This window comes from Panicum virgatum, chromosome 3K (genome assembly GCF_016808335.1).
Source record: "Panicum virgatum strain AP13 chromosome 3K, P.virgatum_v5, whole genome shotgun sequence".
Taxonomy (NCBI): Eukaryota; Viridiplantae; Streptophyta; class Magnoliopsida; order Poales; family Poaceae; genus Panicum; species Panicum virgatum.
Window position 1 is genome coordinate 1690641 of NC_053138.1, and position 18819 is coordinate 1709459.

At 47.7% G+C, this 18819-nt stretch overlaps 2 protein-coding genes across 3 annotated transcripts; both read left to right on the forward strand.

Annotated features, from left to right (window-relative positions):
- The first annotated feature begins 8378 nt into the window (after positions 1–8378).
- LOC120696673 (protein STRICTOSIDINE SYNTHASE-LIKE 10-like) lies at positions 8379–12891 on the forward strand. Of its 2 annotated transcripts, none has more exons than XM_039979648.1 (3): positions 8379–8887; positions 11795–12067; positions 12185–12891. In XM_039979648.1, the coding sequence occupies exons 1-3, from the start codon at positions 8592–8594 to the stop codon at positions 12759–12761; spliced, it is 1146 nt and encodes a 381-aa protein (XP_039835582.1). In that variant the 5' UTR covers positions 8379–8591; the 3' UTR covers positions 12762–12891. The 2 variants fall into 2 exon arrangements, with proteins under 2 accessions (XP_039835582.1, XP_039835583.1); XM_039979649.1 differs by lacking the exon at positions 8379–8887 and adding an exon at positions 8923–10316.
- A 1137-nt stretch (positions 12892–14028) lies between these two features.
- LOC120696671 (2-isopropylmalate synthase A-like) lies at positions 14029–18788 on the forward strand. The gene is made up of 12 exons (XM_039979647.1): positions 14029–14969; positions 15483–15696; positions 15789–15869; positions 16001–16090; positions 16192–16278; positions 16592–16692; positions 17198–17231; positions 17329–17403; positions 17659–17742; positions 17829–17963; positions 18147–18292; positions 18377–18788. The coding sequence occupies exons 1-12, from the start codon at positions 14221–14223 to the stop codon at positions 18516–18518; spliced, it is 1938 nt and encodes a 645-aa protein (XP_039835581.1). The 5' UTR covers positions 14029–14220; the 3' UTR covers positions 18519–18788.
- Positions 18789–18819: the final 31 nt, after the last annotated feature.

The following is an 18819-nucleotide window of genomic DNA, read 5'->3' on the forward strand; positions in this document are numbered from 1 at the left end:
TGAGTGCCCTGTCTACGACTGTAAGTATGCATCTAGTAGACACAGGGCATGAATATTCATTTTATTGATATTGTTTTTTTATCTTTCCACATACTAACTCTCTGAATGGAAATAAAATGGAAAAGGACTTTACTAATGCATACATATACCGATTAATTAGACTACAAAAGCATTTACTACCCTACAGTACTTGTCAAAATATTGTTGCACTTAAAAACTAAAATAATCTAGCTAGCTTTAGTTAAAAGTTCATGGTTAATTGGTTAAGTTATATTTGCAGTAGCATAAAAACAACATATTATTCCATACTTTTTGTGGTTGCAACTTGTCTATCTCGTGGTCTGTAGACGATGTCAATGCTGCCACACATAGTTCTGTAGGTGACTAGTATTCATACAATTATGCCACCACTCAGGACCTGTACCATATATTGCCTCGGAGACAGGCGCATTAACAAACCACCTCGATTAATGCCTTCGATTAACCGAGGTGGTCATTTTTTTATTAACCGAGGCGGTCAAAAAAACTGCCTCTAAAAATTGATTAACCGAGGCGGTCAACATTAAAATAACAGCCTCGGTTAATAGTCCTATTTCAGAGGCGGTCACCTTACAATGGTCCACCTCGATTAATAGACCAGGCCTAGATGAGGCCCAATGAGCCCAATTGTTGAAAAGGAGTGTGTGTGTGTGTGTGTGTGTGTGTGTGTGTGTGTGTGTGTGTGTGTGTGTGTGTGTGTGTGTGTGTGTGTGTGTGTGTGTGTGTGTGTGTAACAAAACCCTAGGCCTCTACCAGCCTCCACTCACTCTCTCCCTCCCGCAGCACGGCTCGGTGGTGGCTCTTCGGCTCACCGGCGGGGGAGGGGGGAGGAGGGGTGTGGACCCGCTCCCGCTGCGCCCCGGCCGCCTCCGAGCGCGGGCTCCTCCTGCGCGGCGTGGAGGGGCCGGATCTTCCACCGGCGGCCTCCTTCGGCACGGCCCTGGGCCTCGTCGTGGAAGGGGCGCGGCGTGGTGGGCCGGATCCGCCGTCGGCGGCCTCCTCCAGTGGCGGCAGACGTGGCGCGGGGTGTCGAACGCCGTGGGACGCGCAGCGTGGCTCGGCGGGTGGCGGCCGGGCACGACAGTGGGGCTCGCCGAGCGTTGGCGGGGCCCGGCAGTGAGGCTCGGCGGGCTTGGAGATCGCGCCGAACGCGGTGGGCCAGCACGTCGAGGAGCGCCCCGGCGACGGACTGGATCCGCCTTGCAAGCCCATACCGCCACCACACGCCTCAGCTTCCACGCGCCCGGATCCACCGCCGACGATTGGATCCGCGACCGTGCTCGCCAGATCTGCCACTGGAGGTCGGATCCACGCCTGTGGTGGCCGGATCTGGCGAGCGGGCGCGATGGCGGTGTGGATCCGACGACCGGCGGTGCGAGCGGTGGCGATGGGCTAAGCGGGCCTATGGATGGTCTCGCTGGGCCTGTCCATTGGGTTTTTCTTTTTTTTGTTTTTTTAATTCGATTTACCAAGGCAGGCATTAAACCGCCTCGGTTAATATCTCTATTAACCATGACGATGCCCCGGAGGCGGTTGCCCAGTCCGCCTCGGAAAACATTTTTTTCCCGCCTCCAATAAATTTTCTGTAGTAGTGACTTGTCAAAATATTGTTGCACTTAAAAACTAAAATAATCTAGCTAGCTTTAGTTAAAAGTTCATGGTTAATTGGTTAAGTTCTATTTGCAATAATAGCATAAAAGCACAATATATTATTCCATACCTTTTGTGGTTGCAACTTGTCTATCTCGTGGTCTGTAGACGATGCCAATGCCACACATATATAGTTCTGTAGGTGACTAGTATTCTGTACAAGAGTACACACTCATACAATTATGCCAACCACGCTCAGGACCTGTACCGTTGACATGCACATGGAAACTTTTTTACATGTGTACTGCGCCACTTGTCCCACATATATACTAACTAATATTGCCTTATTTCAACTGGTATATATGCTGGCAATTCCATCCAGAAAATTTTCACTAATTCAGATGCTAGCAGCTGACGGATCGAGAGCTGTATGTAATAAGGTTAAGGTAGTAGCTAGAGGCATGCATGTTGTGGAAAAAGTTGTAACTGTAGGAATCCAAACTCCATCAAGCAGCTAGAGAGACTGTGTACGTACTGTGTCGTCCGCATGCCCTTAATCATGGATGTATGCACAGCCACAGTTTTCTCTACATTCTTATGGCAGTATATAGTACCATATGGATGGCGTGGGCGCGCCAATTCAACAATAATCTCTCCTTCCCCCATATCTCGATTGACTCCATCTGCACAGTTTGTTACTGCAGTAGATTCCGAGGACCGTGCTAAGCTATAGCTCCATGCATGCTTGCATATGACCAGCAGCTAGCACACATATATGCAGATGCAGGATGCAGCTCGATCTCCATCTCGCTAGCTACTAGCTAGTTAATCCTGTGTGGCTGTGTGTGTGCCACTGCCACGGTCACGGCCACGGACGGACTGTGGCTAGGAAGGCGTCCCTGCAGTACGAGCAAGCCCCACCCCCACGGTACTATGCGCGAGACTGTTGAAAACATCTCTAGCTCATCATAAAAGTCACGGTCGTCTCCGTCGTCCGGTGGCCGGCAAGGGCGTGGGTGTGGGTTCCTCCCCAACTGTTGCTGCGCTTGGGGACTCCACTGTGCTCGGCCACCGCCAGCAGCGCTAGCTGTCGTCCTCTCAATAGCATAGCTAGCCTGCATCTCTCAATCGGTATATCATTGGCTAAGCTGCATGTGTCATGTGTTTTTCTCTGCTCTCTGAATCAGCATGCATGTCCTCCCTCGATTCAGATGACGACCCGACAAATAGCTAACCTCTTCATTTCATGTACAGCTTGTACATTACACTTTTTTGGAGCCATCATTATATTAGCGGCACGAGGTAGCTAGCATCATCGATAAATCTTGTAGTGTGTGTGGTGGCGGTGTGGGCAACAAAATCCAGTGAGGTACGGTGATAGATATGGCATCTTCTTCTTTTGTCTCTGCCCTTCCAAAGTAGGTACCACTAGCTGCTAGCCTGCTAGTAGATCGACGCCCCATATATGATATATGCATGGCCAGGACCAGGTGCTGCTCATCAACTGATTGTCAATCAGTTGGCATGGCATGCATGCATGGAAAGATAATTTTCAGGAGCAGTGTGATAATAGCTGCTGGTTGCTGTGTGTGTTCAGTTGCGAGCGAGCGTGGGCATCTTTTCCCCTTTCGTTCCATTCGTTTATTTGCCGGTTGTGGCATATCAATATATAGCATGCAGCACGTTCACACGCATGATGTCTCCATGCTTGCCGATGAGAGAATCTTTACAGTGATCCAACGTCCCATCGATCAGCTAGCTCCTTCCGGCCTGTCTGATCATTATTATTCATATGGATGCATGGATCTTATTTTACTTCCAAGCATGCAGCTCCCTGCTGCTTGCATTGCCTGTGTCTCCAGGTCAGGTGTGTGCATGCAGTCATCAGTTGCATGCCAACGGCGAGTGAAGTGAAGGAGAGATGGAGGCACAGACTGCCTACACATGCAACAGTGCTACCATCCCATCCCATACCAGAACTCAGTTGTTCCCATCATCTGTTTATTTATTATTACTACGTGTGTGTGTGTGTGTGGACTTTAGAAAACAGGAGCGCATGGCACGGATGCCTCTTTTGTTCAAGCATGGCAAAGGAAGAAGAGGGGAGTAAATAAAAGTAGCACGGACGCTTGCGTTCGTGTTCCATGCTGGAACAGTTACCCAGCCCTCTTGATTCGATTGGCATATATTTTGAAGCCTACTGCTAGCTGATGCTGCTTTGACCTATCTTCAATTCCATGCATGCATGGGACATGACCCGGCCATGAACGAACGAAGCTGATGGGCACGGGAGTGTACACATGAATCATGCTTCTGCTGCAACTGCGAGTACTCTCACTTGGAGCGTCAATGGAGATAATATATTACTACTTCAATTTGGCAGCAGGCAGGAGTATCCTGTTCTCAGGTATACAGGCACGTCCGCCTTGTACGTGTACATACACTACAGTACAAGTCTTTTTTGCAAATCAGTTGTAAATTAAATGGCTTTTTGAAGAAAAGAAATGTCGTCAAGTTCAAAAGTAACAAACCATGCATCATCATGTCTATTCTACCAGAAGATGTATGAACTGTTTCATGAGGAGAAGTTTGGGGCCATCAGTTATCATTTATGTAATGTGACAAGTGGGGAAAAAATTATATTTCTCCGTATAATCAGACCGCCACGCTCATCACTAATGGGCATGGGGGTTCTGCGGTAAAGCTGCTAAGCTCGCAGCACTGCCCGATTACAACAACAATATAGTTTTTTTCCCTAACCAAGTTGGGGTAGACTAGAGATGAAATCCGAAAGAAATAAGTTTAAAGTTCAGGCACACTGATAGCCAGTCTCCAAGCGCTCTTATCCAAAGCTATCTTTTTAGAGATATTCTAATCCTTAAGGTCTCTCTTAACCGACTCATCCCACGTCAGTTTAGGTCTACCTCTACCCCTCTTTACATTATCGACCCGCTCAAGAACCCCATTACGCACCGGCGCCTCAGGAGGTCTTCGTTGGACATGTCCAAACCATATCAGCCGATGCTGGATAAGTTTCTCCTCAATTGGTGCCACACTGACCCTATCCCGAATAACTTCGTTCCGGACTCTATCCCTCCTTGTGTGCCCGCAAAACCACCGCAACATCCGCATCTCTGCTACACTCAGTTGCTGGACATGTCGCCTTTTTGTAGGCCAACATTCAGCACCGTATAACATCGCCGGACGAATTGCTGTCCTATAAAATTTGTTTTTTAGCTTTTGTGGCACCCTCTTGTCACAAAGGATGCCAGAAACTTGCCGCCATTTCAACCAGCCAGCTGAAATTCTATGCCTAACATCTTCATCAATGTCGTCATCCTTTTGTAGCACCGATCCTAAATACCGAAAAGTATCCTTCTGGACCACCACTTGCCCATCTAGACTAACGCCCCCCCCTCATGCCTAGTCGTGCTGAAATCGCACATCATGCACTCGGTCTTGGTCCTACTAAGTCTGAACCCTTTCGACTCTAACGTGCGTCTCCACAGCTCTAACTTCCTATTAACCTCTGCCCTACTCTCGTCAACTAGCACCACATCATCAGCAAAGAGCATACACCAAGGGATCTCACCTTGTATATCTCTTGTGACCTCATCCATCACTAAAGCAAATAAATAAGGGCTCAATGCTGACCCCTGGTGTAGGCCTATGTTAATAGGCAAGTCAGTGGTGTTACCATCACATGTCCAGAAAAATATTGTCGCATCCTTGTACATATCCCTAATGAGGGTAATGTAGTTAGTTGGGACTTTGTGCTTCTCCAAAGCCCACCACATGACATTTCTCAGTACTTTGTCATATGCCTTCTCAAGGTCAATGAAGACCATGTGCAAGTCCTTCTTCTGCTCCCTATATCTCTCCATCAATTGTCGTATTAAGAAAATCGCCTCCATGGTTGATCTTCCAGGCATGAACCCAAATTGGTTTTGGGTCACACTTGTTACTCTTTTTAGGCGATGCTCGATAACCCTCTCCCAAAGCTTCATCGTATGGCTCATCAGCTTAATCCCACGGTAGTTAGTACAACTTTGAACATCGCCCTTGTTTTTGAAGATAGGTACTAATATACTTCTCCTCCATTCTTCCGGCATCTTGTTTGACCGAAAAATGAGATTAAAAAGCTTAGTTAACCATACTATTGCTCTATCTCCTAGGCATCTCCACACCTCAATGGGAATACCATCAGGACCCATCGCTTTACCTCCCTTCATCCTCTTCAAAGCCTCCCCGATCTCTACCTCCTGAATTCTCCTCACAAAACGTCTATTGGTATCGTCAAAAGAGTCATCTAACTCAAGGGTAGGGCTCTCACTCTCCCCATTAAACAACTTGTCGAAGTACTCTCTCCATCTATCCATGATCTCCTCATCTTTCACTAGCAGTCGATCTGTCCCATCCTTAATGCATTTGATTTGGTTGATGTCTCTTGTCTTCCGCTCGCGGGTCCTAGCCATCCTATAAATGTCCTTCTCCCCTTCTTTCGTGCCTAGTCACTGATATAGGTCATCATACGCCTTACCCTTTGCTACACTCACAGCTCGCTTTGCAACCCTCTTCGCTAATTTATAGCCCTCGATGTTGGCTGCACTCTTGTCAAGGTGGAGGCGCTTGAAATACTCCTTCTTCTCCTTAATAGCCCTTTGCACCTCGTCGTTCCACCACCAGGTGTCATTCCCCTCCTGTTTGCCTCCCCTACTCACGCCAAACACCTCTGAGGCCACCGTTCGAACACATGTTGCCATCTTTAGCCACATGTCATCTGCGTCTTCTCCTTCTTCCCAAGGCCCCACACCTAGCATCCTTTCCTTAAACGCTTGTGCCGCTTCCCCTCTAAGCTTCCACCACTTTATTCTCGCAATCTTGGCACGTTTGTCCCGGTGGACACGTACTCGAAGACGAAAGTCCGCCACCACAAGCTTGTGTTGAGGGACAACACACTCCCTAGGTATCACCTTACAATCTAAGCAATCACGTCTATCCTCCCTCCTAGCAAGGATAAAGTCGATCTGGCTCGAGTGTTGTCCACTACGAAACGTCACAAGATGGGATTCTCTCTTCTTAAACACGTTATTCGCTATCAACAAGTCGTAGGCTAACGCGAAGTTCAACACATCCTCCCCCTCTTGACTCCTGCTACCATACCCAAAACCCCCGTGCACTCGCTCGAACCCTACATTAGTCGCACCCACATGGCCGTTGAGATCTCCTCCTATGAAGAGTTTCTCGTTTGCAGGCACGGTACTAACCATGCTATCTAGATCTTCCCAGAATTGTATCTTGGTGCTCTCACTAAGGCCTACCTGAGGGGCATAGGTACTGATCACATTCAAAACCGAATCTCCAACTACCAACCGGATTAGGATAATCCGGTCGCCTTGCCTTCTAACCTCTACGACTCCATCCTTAAGGCTCCTATCAATCAAGATGACACACCATTCCTACCCGGAGTTGCTCCCGTGTACTAAAGCTTGAAGCTAGTATCCTCAACCTCCTTCGCCTTCTGGCCCTTCATTTAGTCTCCTGAACGCATAGAATATTTACACACCTCCTAATTGCTGCATCAACTAGCTCTCGCAACTTACCCATTAGGGATCCAGCTACCTATACGAATCCTAGTTGCCTCGGTTAGCTTCCTTACCCTTCGCACCCGTCGAGGGAAGTGCGAAGACCTTTGGTGACGACCCGACCCTTGTCACTTATCATCACTCAGGTTGACGCGCTCGTGGGGATGGCGACCTAACTAGGATTCGTATAGGTAGGGTTGCAGCTCAGCACTGCCCGATTAACGAACCAATAATTCGGAGCAGACGTTGCAGCTGCAGGTAGGCAGGCAGGACCTGCTGGTACCTGTAAGCAGGCGAGGAGGTGTCACATCAAGACAGGCCATGATGACTTTTCCTTCCTTTGTGTGTCAGCACTCACCGCTCCCTCTGCCCCGCCGCTCAGTCACCTCATCTCCTCGGCAGCGTCTGCACGAGGGGACAGCACACACACTACGCAACGCAACCCTTTTGATGTTTAGGCTGCTTGCAGATCAGCAAACCTCCATGCTTAGGCTGAATAATCTAGCTAACTTGAAACAAGGAAAACAAAAAAACATTTTTTCCGATGAACCTGTGAAAGGGAAAATACAATACAGCGTAGTCTTTTTGGGGAGGAAAACCTACAGCATAGATGAATAGATGACCCTTTGTTTTTTTTTTTTTTGAGAGGAAGATGGCCCTTTGGTGGGGGAAGGAAGCAAAAGCAATTAAGCAAAGCATAGAGCTGGGACTGCTGCTGTGCTTGTGCTGCCTTTCGTTTGGGCTCAAGAGAAAAAGAAGCGCTCGCCAACATGCCGGCGGCCCACCTAGTCGAGTCTCATGCACGTGGGGGCTGTCCCAACTCACAAGCCATACGGGCTAATTAGCAGCAGAAGACCGGCCCATCAACGTGGTCCGAGTTTGCCCTGAATGAACTTGGGCCACGATTGATTTAAAAAAACTTGGGCCACGAGCCCACGACGCGTACTTGCGCTTCCGCCCATATCAGCTTGTGATGGCCGCGGGTGGGCCGCCAATGCGAGGAGCAGGATTTTTTTCTGCTAGATTTTTTTTTGCACGAAAAAACAGATAGCACCAAGCCTGGTGCCTCGTGCCCTCGATTTCCGGGAGAAGCATCACCTGCGCCGCCACCGAACTGCAGCAATTGTCCGGGGCGGCCTCGGTGCCACCGCTCGCCCAACTTTACCAAATCCATACGAAAAGAAAAAGGGAGCACCGAGCCGAGCACGACGTCGTCGTCGTCATCGCTCGCCCAACTTACCAAAAGCCATTGTTTTGCTCTCCAAAACCTTGGCCTTGATCGAGTTTCTGTGGACGCCAAGAGGCGGCCATACCACACATAGCAGCACGCGGCACGTCGCCGCCGTCACGCGTGTTCATCCGTCGACCGACCGACCCATGAGGACGATCGTGCTCGCGGCCGCCGTCGCGGCGGCGGCGGCGGCGTTCCTGTCCCTCGACTCGCACCGCGGGCGCGACGGCGGCGACGACGCGGCCGCGCTGGAGATACGAGGCGGCGAGGGCGGCAGGCTGCAGCTGATCCCCGTGGAGGGCGGCGCCGCGGGGCCCGAGAGCGTGGCGTTCGACGGCGCCGGCGGCGGCCCGTACGCGGGCGTGTCGGACGGGCGGGTCCTCCGGTGGCTGCCCACCCAGCGACGGTGGGTCCAGCGCTCGTCCTCCTGCGTGCCGGAACTGTAAGTGTGATCTCTTCTCCATCACCTGAATTTTCTTGGCTCGTCCTGAAACTCTGCAACTCTTTTCCAATCTGCTCTCCCCTGTCCGATCCGGCGCTTAAACTCTGGTGACGCGACTAGGAAGGTCCAAGAACAACAGTGCTCTAGTTCGCCTTTGAATTGATTGGAATGTCAGGGCAGGACGGTTGGTGCAGCACCCGTTGTGCTCTGCCGTGCCTTTAGATCATCAAGCTGCCGTAAAAAGTTTTTTGCTCCGGTTCTGGTTCACATGTCGTGCCCTTGCACCGCACAGTTGCACTCGTACTCCAAGGTCCTCGCAAAGATGCGCGGTGGCTGTCGTCGCACCCGTTGCGATCGATGGCTGATCCACTCGCATGCAATGATGCAACACAGCAATCCTTATCTTCTCTGTCTCCACGCACAGTCACAGACTCACAGTACGCCTATGCAATAGATGGATACCAGACCACACACAATCCAAACCAGTGGCAGTCCTCCTGCTTCTGCAATCAACAGCAGGGGCATGCTTGTCTGAACATTCAGAGTTCTAGATGCGGACGTATATTCGCTGAATTTCTGCCCACCCTACGGTGGCTATCCGCTCGTGAAATCTGTGCCGGCGGCCGGCCAGACGATGTAGCCGTCGGCCCGCAGCTAATAAAACGTGTGGAAGGCTCGTGGACGCAGATGGTAGCTAGGCAGCATTCAAGTTACGAGTAGCATCATGCAGTTGCAACGGCGAGACAGCAAGTCAGCAACAGAGCATGTATGAGTGAGTACGAGCTCAGTACGACCGCCGTAATTGGCCGGGACACACACACACACGGCCGGCTGTCTCCCTTCCGGTGATCGTGGATAGGATGCCAGCCAGGGACCCCAGCGCATTGACGCCCCGCTCGGCATCGTGTCAGTGGCTGCTCCACAACACACAAGCCACGCCCCCATGCCCCATCTGCAGCTCATTTATATAGCGGCCGGCCTTCGAGCGAGGCCGGCCTTCTCGTCAGGTCAAGCAGTTCCGCACTGGTCCGGTAGCTCACCTACAACAAATCTGCAGCAGCAGCCTGCGCCGTTGCACTGTGCAAAATTTACTCTGCTGCCTGCAGCCTCCCTTCTTCCTCATCCTCTTCCGTTTCTTCTTCGTCCGATCCCTCGCGATGGCGATGCGGGCGGAGGTGCTGTTGCTCGCCGTGGTCGTGACGGCCGCGGCCCTCCTGTCGTCGCTCGACTCGCGCAGCGACGTGCGGCTGCTGGAGATAGGGGACGGCGACCTCGAGCTGGTCCCGCTCGACGGCGCCGCGGGGCCGGAGAGCGTCGTCTTCGACAGGGGCGGCGAGGGGCCGTACGCGGGCGTGTCGGACGGGAGAGTCCTCAGGTGGCGGCCGGAGGAGCGGCGGTGGGAGGAGCACTCCTGCTCGGCGCCGGAGCTGTAAGTTCCTTTGCCCGTCTGCATCGACCCACCAATTCATCATGGTAGCTCTCTCTGTTGCACCTTGCCTGCAATGATGCAAATATGCAAAGTTTTGGTTGGGCCGTCAAATTAATGGTGCGGATAGCACTGATCGTGCCATCTTCCCTGCTGAAAATGACTGAAAAACTCCATAATCTCACCATGTCTTGGACAGAACGCACCATGCCATGCCAACTCTCTCTCTCTCTCTCTCTCTCTCTCTCTCTCTCTCTCTCTCTCTCTCTCTCTCTGCAGTCACCGGAGCTTTAAGTTTGCCCATCTCCATCCATTATGGTAGCTCTCTGTTGCGCTCCGCCTTTAAATGTTCAGGGCTACGGTTTTGGTTGGGCTATCAAATTCATGGTTTCGTATAATAACACTGATTGTCCCATATTCCCTGCTGAAAACGACTGAAAAACTCACGGTTTAAGTTTAGAAAAAAGTTTTGTTTACACTCTCGAACTATCACAAAAGTCCAATTTTCAATCTTGAACTACAAAATCAGATAACAATGTCCATTCAACTGTTGAAACAGGACAAATTTGGCCCCTTAAGAAGGTGGTTTTTCATTTTGTGAAAATTAAAAATACTCAAATTTAAACTAAAAAAATCATAAATTATTTATTTTAAATAAAAAATGAAATGGGTATCATAAGTTTTCTAAAAATGTAACTATCTATTTGGTTTAGTTATGTCTATTATTTTTGAATAATTAAGATTCAAATAAAGCAATAATAGGTAGGTTATATTTTCAGAAAAATTTTGATACTAGTTTCATATTTTTTTATTTAAAATAAATTAGTTTTGATTTTTTAGATCTAATTAGAATTTTTAATTTTTTCTGAAACAAACAAAACCACTTTAGAAACAACCCATGGGCTAAGTTTGCCCAATTTTGCCAGTTGGATGGCCTACATTATCTGATTTGATAGTTGAAGGTTGAAAATCAGACTTCTGCGATAATTTAAGAGACTTTTCCCCTCCGACACCATGTCCTTGACAAAAAAACATCAGGCAAACTTGCTCTCTCTCTCTCTCTCTCTGCGTGTGTGTTTTCTCATCTGGTATTCTAGTACTTGTACTGTGTAGTAGCTTTTGCCTTTTGCGCTGTAGGTGCGGTTCAAAGTTAACGGTTGGGGGTGAAACTCACATTGATCGTGCGATCCCCTCCGTGGAAACCGATTGAAAGGTACTTGATACCATTCCAGGGACTCAACAACATACCTCCTTTTACTTCTCGTTTTCTTTTCTTTTTGCCCCTGGCACTGCGATGAAATCTTGCAATTCAGTTGGGCAGGTTCAGGCCCCTGCGCAGATGATGAGCATCTTTGAGACTGTGACTGACTGATCAATGACGTAAATGAATAGCTAATTAATTAATTAATTTACAGGTCCCACCACTCGATTATTCCAAGCAAACAGACAAAGTACTGCAGCTCACTGATGTCTGAATGCAGGTTGGACAGCTGCAGAGGCTCGCAGAACCCGGGCCGGGAGGACGAGTGCGGGCGTCCACTGGGCCTCAAGTTCCACGACGAGACGGGGGAGCTGTACGTCGCGGACGCCTACCACGGGCTCAGAGTGGTTGGGCCGGAGGAGAACGTGTCCCGGCCGCTGCTGCCGCCGGAGTGGCAAGGCAGCCGCCCCTTTAGCTTCGCCAACGGCATCGAGATCGACTACGAAACCGGAGCCATCTACTTCACCGAGACCAGTACAAGGTTCCGGAGAAGGTAGATCTCAACTTCTGTTCTTGTGTCCACTGTTTTTTCTCGTCAATTTTGATGATTTTGTGTCAAATTTTACTAAGATATCCGTTGGCTATATGGTTACTTAAAATTCATTTGCAGGGAGTTTCTGAACATTGTTATATCCGGCGACAATACCGGTAGATTGTTGAAATATGACCCCAAGAGCAACGAAGTGGAAGTCTTGGTTGATGGTCTATCTTTTGCCAATGGCTTGGCTATGAGCACGGATGGCACTTACCTTCTCCTTGCAGAAACCACAACTGGCAAAATTCTAAGGTACTGGATCAAGACACCAAAAGCTTCAACCCTAGAAGAAGTTGCCCAGCTACCTTGGTTTCCGGATAACATCAAGATGAGCCCTAGAGGAGGGTTCTGGGTTGGTCTCCATGCAAAGAGAGGGAAGATCGCCGAGTGGTCGATCTCGTACCCTTGGCTGAGGAGATTGATATTGAAGCTGCCGATGCGGCATGTCCAACGTGCATCCTGGCTTTTGAATCGGCTTGGCCGTCAGGTTATAGCGTTGAGGTTGAATGAGGATGGGAAAACAATGGAGGCAATTAGTGTTCACGGTGCTATCCAAAAGGTTTTCAAATCGGTTAGCGAGGTGGAAGAAAGGGATGGGAGCCTGTGGATAGGCTCTGTTATGGCCCCATTTCTTGGAGTTTACAGGTTGTAGAAGTATTTAAATGGTATGGTTGAATATACATCTGCATATATATGGTAGTCGTTTAATAGAGGAAAATAACATTATACGCGTGTATATGGTACCATTTGCTCTATAATATAGTGAAGATTATTATCTACAACGATTGGTTTTCATGCTAGTATCCATAACCATATGACATGGGCTAGAGTTGTCAATTGTCGGGTTTGGGCTCAAAAAAACTGAAAGCAAACTTCTGAAGCAATCGGCCCAATTCAAGATTGTTGTTGGGTCAATAGTTAAGGGCCGGGCTTTTTCCCAGGGTATGCATTTGTGAGGCTTATGTTTTGTCTTTTCGGTGTTCCTAGGTTTTGAGTCAAATATCAAAGCTCAAGTTCAGCCTAATGACCACAAAACAAGCCATAAATCGAAGCCAATGCACTGGTGGGTGAAAATTGTGGCAAAGATCTAAAACAGCGTTGGAAGAGTTCGGTAGAATCTCACTCTTTGCATCCAGCCAACAATATTTTTCTCTTACGCCAAACCAGCACCAACCAGCCAGCCAACAGTACTATTCTCTCACAACAAATTAGCACCAGCCACCAGTCACAGTACAGCAATCAGAGTGTCTATTGGGATAAGTTGAATGTGTTATTATTCTGCCTGACTTAACTAAACTGTCACGGTGAAAACCATGCCCAGCTCACCAGAAGGCACAGTGAAAAATTAAAACTACTTGAAAATTGCTGCTATCCTTTGAACTTACTACCTAAAATGGCTTGACGTAGATGTTGTCTCTTAAACGAGCATATCCGAGCCCCACTGAAGCAATACATGAGGTTGTTGGCCTTGAATCTTTGCGGGCCAGTCTGAGAGCAACTCCAACAGATTGATTTTTTTTCTATTTTTTCTTAATATAGAGGATTGATGTTGAAAAAAAAACTACTCCAACAGATTGATTTTCCATCTCCCTTTCCCCTTTATTTTTTCTCAATTCACAATAATTTTTCTCCAATTTCTCAATTCACAATAATTTTTCTCCAATCCTCAATAGAAAAAGGAGACATTGCATCTCCTTTTCCATATAGAAAGAGAAGAAAATCAATTTGCTGAAACATTTCTTCCATATATGTTGAAATTGAGTAAAGAGATTTCTCTCTACAGTGAGAAAGGAAAAAGAGAAAAATCAATCTATTAGAGTTCTCTGACTGCGCAACTTGGTTGCACAAGACGACGCACGATGTCACGATGGTCATGGTGCTGCTCAAGTCAGCCCGGCGAGCAGAGCTGCCTCCGTGTCGGCTACGAAACCTCACCCGTCCAGTGAGGATACCTGACTCATCCACCGGCCGGCTCCGCCTCGCCTTGTTGGACTCCTCTCCCTTTCCACCTCACGTTCCAAAGTCGCCGCCGCCGCCGCCGCCGCCACCGTCCCCTAAACCCCGGTGTCGAGTCCGCCGACGAGCGACACCCTGAGCTCACCCCGACGACCATGGCCTCCTCCACCCTCTCCTCCCCCGCTAAACCCTGCTACTCCGCCGCCAAAACCCCCGCCCCCATCGGCAACCGCTTACCAACCCAAAATCCCGCGACCACAACCCTCCCCTCCCGCGCCGCCGCCCCCCGCTTCGCCCATGGCCTCTCCGCCGCCGCCGTCCGAGCGAGCCCCAGCGCCCGCCGCCTCCGCGCGCTGGCCCGCCCCGTCCGGGCGTCTCAGCAGCAGCCGCAGCCGCCGCCTCCGCGGCGGCGGCCCGAGTACGTCCCCAACCGCATCGACGACCCCAACTACGTCCGCATCTTCGACACCACGCTCCGCGACGGGGAGCAGTCCCCGGGCGCCACCATGACCAGCGCCGAGAAGCTCGTCGTCGCCCGCCAGCTCGCCCGCCTCGGCGTCGACATCATCGAGGCCGGCTTCCCGGCATCCTCCCCCGACGACCTGGACGCCGTGCGCTCCATCGCCATTGAGGTCGGGAACGCGCCCCTCGGGGAGGACGGCCATGTGCCCGTCATCTGCGGCCTCTCGCGGTGCAACAGGAAGGACATCGACGCCGCGTGGGAAGCCGTCAGGCACGCGCGCCGCCCGAGGATTCACACCTTCATCGCCACCAGCGAGATCCACATGCAGCACAAGCTCAGGAAGACGCCCGAGCAGGTGGTGGCGATTGCCAGCGAGATGGTGGCCTACGCCCGCAGCCTGGGATGTCCTGATGTCGAATTCAGCCCTGAGGACGCCGGCAGGTATATTACTACTAACACTAGAAAAACACTAATGCTTGTAAATTTTGTTCATCATCTTCCTCATTTCATTTGTTTGAGTCGTAGCTCTAAGAAATAAGGCCAAAATATTTGGTACCTGAAACTTTAATCTGGTCTGAATCTGATTTAAGTTCTCAAATCAACCAGTAGTCTGGTGTGCAGTTATACACCAAAGGAATCCAAATTTAATGGAACAGAGTTGATTTTGAGGCAAAGTGATCGATAATTTTTAAATTCCGAGCTTCTTCTAGCTTGCAAAGTAGTTGGTGGGAAAATTGATGGTGGGTGCTATCTACATTTGGGAAGCAACTTTATAGCAAACCAAAACAGGGTGATACTTGGTGCCTACCAATTTTCTGGTGCAAAAGGAACACAACAGTAAGCTCATGCTGGGATACCCACATATTTTTTTTATTTATAGTAGTTACAAACAAAGGATACCTTTCCCTGGTGTGCATAAGGCTGTGGCATGATATATTTTGCTTTGCCATCCAGGTCAAATAGAGAGTTTCTGTATCATATATTAGAGGAAGTCATAAAAGCTGGAGCTACAACTCTGAATATCCCGGACACTGTTGGATACACCCTTCCATATGAATTTGGGAACTTAATTGCTGACATAAAGGCAAACACTCCTGGAATTGAAAATGCTATCATTTCCACCCATTGCCAAAATGACCTTGGTCTTGCAACCGCCAACACATTAGCGGTACTACCTTTTCCTTATTTATTTCTATTTTATATGATTTATTATCATTGGCATAAATCTTAGTCCAGGTTACTAATTTGACTTAACTTTAGGGTGCTCGTGCAGGAGCACGTCAGTTAGAGGTGACTATTAATGGTATTGGTGAAAGAGCCGGAAATGCTTCTTTGGAGGAGGTGAGATCATGTGCTAGTCATATTATGTGCTGGTGTACCTTGTAAAATAGTCTGATAGGTTTTGAAAAGGAATATGAATTTGTCTGATAGGGTGTTTGTGCATGCCTAATATATTCTGGCCTCATTTTCAGGTTGTCATGGCAATTAAATGCCGTGGGGAACTCTTAGATGGTCTATATACTGGAATCAATTCCCAACATATTACTTTGACAAGCAAAATGGTACAAAAAATGTTGCTTGTCTTTTTTATTTTTCTTTTGGTCTCTTTTACATTTTTTTTAGATGGCTGAAATTTCTGGCACAAATGGACAAATTATTTTAGGTACAAGAGCACAGTGGACTTCATGTACAACCACACAAAGCTATTGTTGGTGCCAATGCCTTTGCTCATGAAAGTGGAATTCATCAGGTAAACATATTTGCAGTCTCCTTCACTACATCAACTTATTGGAATTGTATTAGTGGTGGCTTGATTGTTTATGAATCCATAGGGTTGCTCCGTTACACTTCATCAGTGGCTGTCCACAATAAATCATTATTTTTGCCATTGTGATGGATCAGTCTTGGCTTAACCTTGCGGTCATCACTCTGAATATCTGATATATACGGTTTTTATTACTGATGATCTCATTGATGTATGATTTAACTATTTTCATAAATTCTGTTGGTTATAGACTGGAATGGTTCTTAATGTCAATTTTCTTCTGTTTTGTTTTTTGTAGGATGGAATGCTTAAATATAAAGGAACTTATGAAATAATATCGCCTGATGACATTGGTTTAACACGTGCAAATGAATTTGGTATTGTTCTTGGGAAACTCAGGTATCATCCAACACGCCTTCCCCTCTTTAGCTCACCTTCTTGAAATATTCTGCTGTAATGTTTCTCCTGGAGATTTCTCTCATCAACTTGTAGTTTTTACTGATTTGGTGGTCATGCTCCTACTAAGAGCCCCAAATGCTTACATTTTGAATTCTTATATATTATGGCTACTTAATAGGTGTTAACAGCCTATTGGTGGCATGTGTACACTACGGTCGCGACCTAGATTCTATAATTTTATCACTATGCTATGCCATGCTATATTCTTGAACTGGACCTTGATTGCTTGACATGGCAGAACTTTTTAATCGAATATTTAGTCTTCATTATTTTATTAATCATGTTTATGCTTCTAGGATTGTTGGGTCTATATATTTCCATAGACTTCTTGGTTAGCTGAATTCAATATTTTGTGCTCAAATACAATTACTCAGGCATACATCGGTAAATTAGGTTAAATTTGATAATCTCATCCATAGTAATATTTTATTTACTTGTTTTTCAGTGGAAGGCATGCTGTGAGATCTAAGCTAGTGGAGGTACAGCTTATATATTTTCTTTCTTTTTCTAGTCACAACTTGAGTTCTATTTCAGTTATCATCGTTACTGATGACATCATCGTTGTTCATCTTGTAGCTTGGATATGAAATCAGTGACAAGGAATTCGAGGACTTCTTTAAACGCTACAAAGAGGTTGCAGAGAAGAAAAAAGTAAGTCTTCTCTAAAGTACTTGCTCTATTGCTAATGTGTACTTCCCATCATTGTCTATTATCTTTCTAAACACTGCCTGCATTGATTATCTTTTGTTTTTGCCATCTCACCATTTTATCCTACATTTATTATTGAATCGCTATATTTCTATGGAGGGTCTGCTCTATGTTTATCAAATTGTTACTATAATATGTTGCTGTCACTTCATACACTCTCTATGCATGGGAACTCACTAGTTAGTTCACCCTTTGCAGCGTGTAACTGATGAGGACATAGAAGCATTATTGTCAGATGAGATATTCCAGCCTAAAGTAATCTGGTCCCTTGCTGATGTACAGGTATGATTGAGCTGCAGTTGGCTAAACTTTGGTTAATAGGAACATGGTTATGCTAAGCTTGAAATGCTGTTCACACCCCTTTGCAGGCAACATGTGGAACCCTTGGTTTGTCTACAGCAACTGTGAAACTGATAGGACCAGATGGCGAGGAGAAAATAGCATGCTCTGTTGGGACAGGTCCAGTCGATGCAGCTTATAAGGCTGTTGACCAAATTATCCAGGTTCGTTACTGTCACATTTTTTTAACTTGCTTGCCTTTGTCTCCTATTAGTCTGGAAGTAGAGAAACACAAATGGACTAACTGGTGCCCCAGGATTGTACCTAATGAATCGACTCAATTATTTTCTCACCGGCTATTGTTTTATCGAGATCAAGAGAAATCTAACAGGACTTGCAATCTGCAGATTCCAACTGTTCTCCGAGAATATGGTATGACCTCAGTCACAGAAGGCATTGACGCGATTGCAACAACTCGAGTGGTTGTCACTGGAGACGTGACCAACAACTCCAAGCATGCCTTGACTGGTCACTCTTTCAATCGCTCCTTCAGGTTATACAACCCTTTCATATCCGTTTTCATTAGTTTTATGCACTCTGCTATTCGTTACTTCATCTCTGTGCTTGTTGACTGCAGTGGGAGCGGGGCATCAATGGACGTTGTTGTGTCCAGCGTCAGAGCTTACCTGAGTGCCCTGAACAAGATGTGCAGTTTTGCTGGCGCTGTAAAAGCCAGCAGCGAGGTATCTGAGAGCACACGTGTGCAAAGCAAAGAGTGAGACCGTCGTCATCCGATTCTCATATGGGCCGAGCAATGTAAGAGCTCTTGAGCAACTTTTCAGAGCCACATTTCATTTCAGTAATAGGCTGGTTAATATTGGGGTTTCCCCTTGGTCAGTGTGAAGATTGTGCGTTCTTTCTGGAGGATGTCCGCTTAGAACAGGCATAGAGTTTTTGGCCCGTCCAGTGTACAACTTGTATGTTATAGACCATGCTTTCAATAAGGAAATAATGGTAGGGTCTGTGAAGCCACCCATTGAATGATTTCACAACCCCAAATGTGTCGGGGGGGGGGGGGGG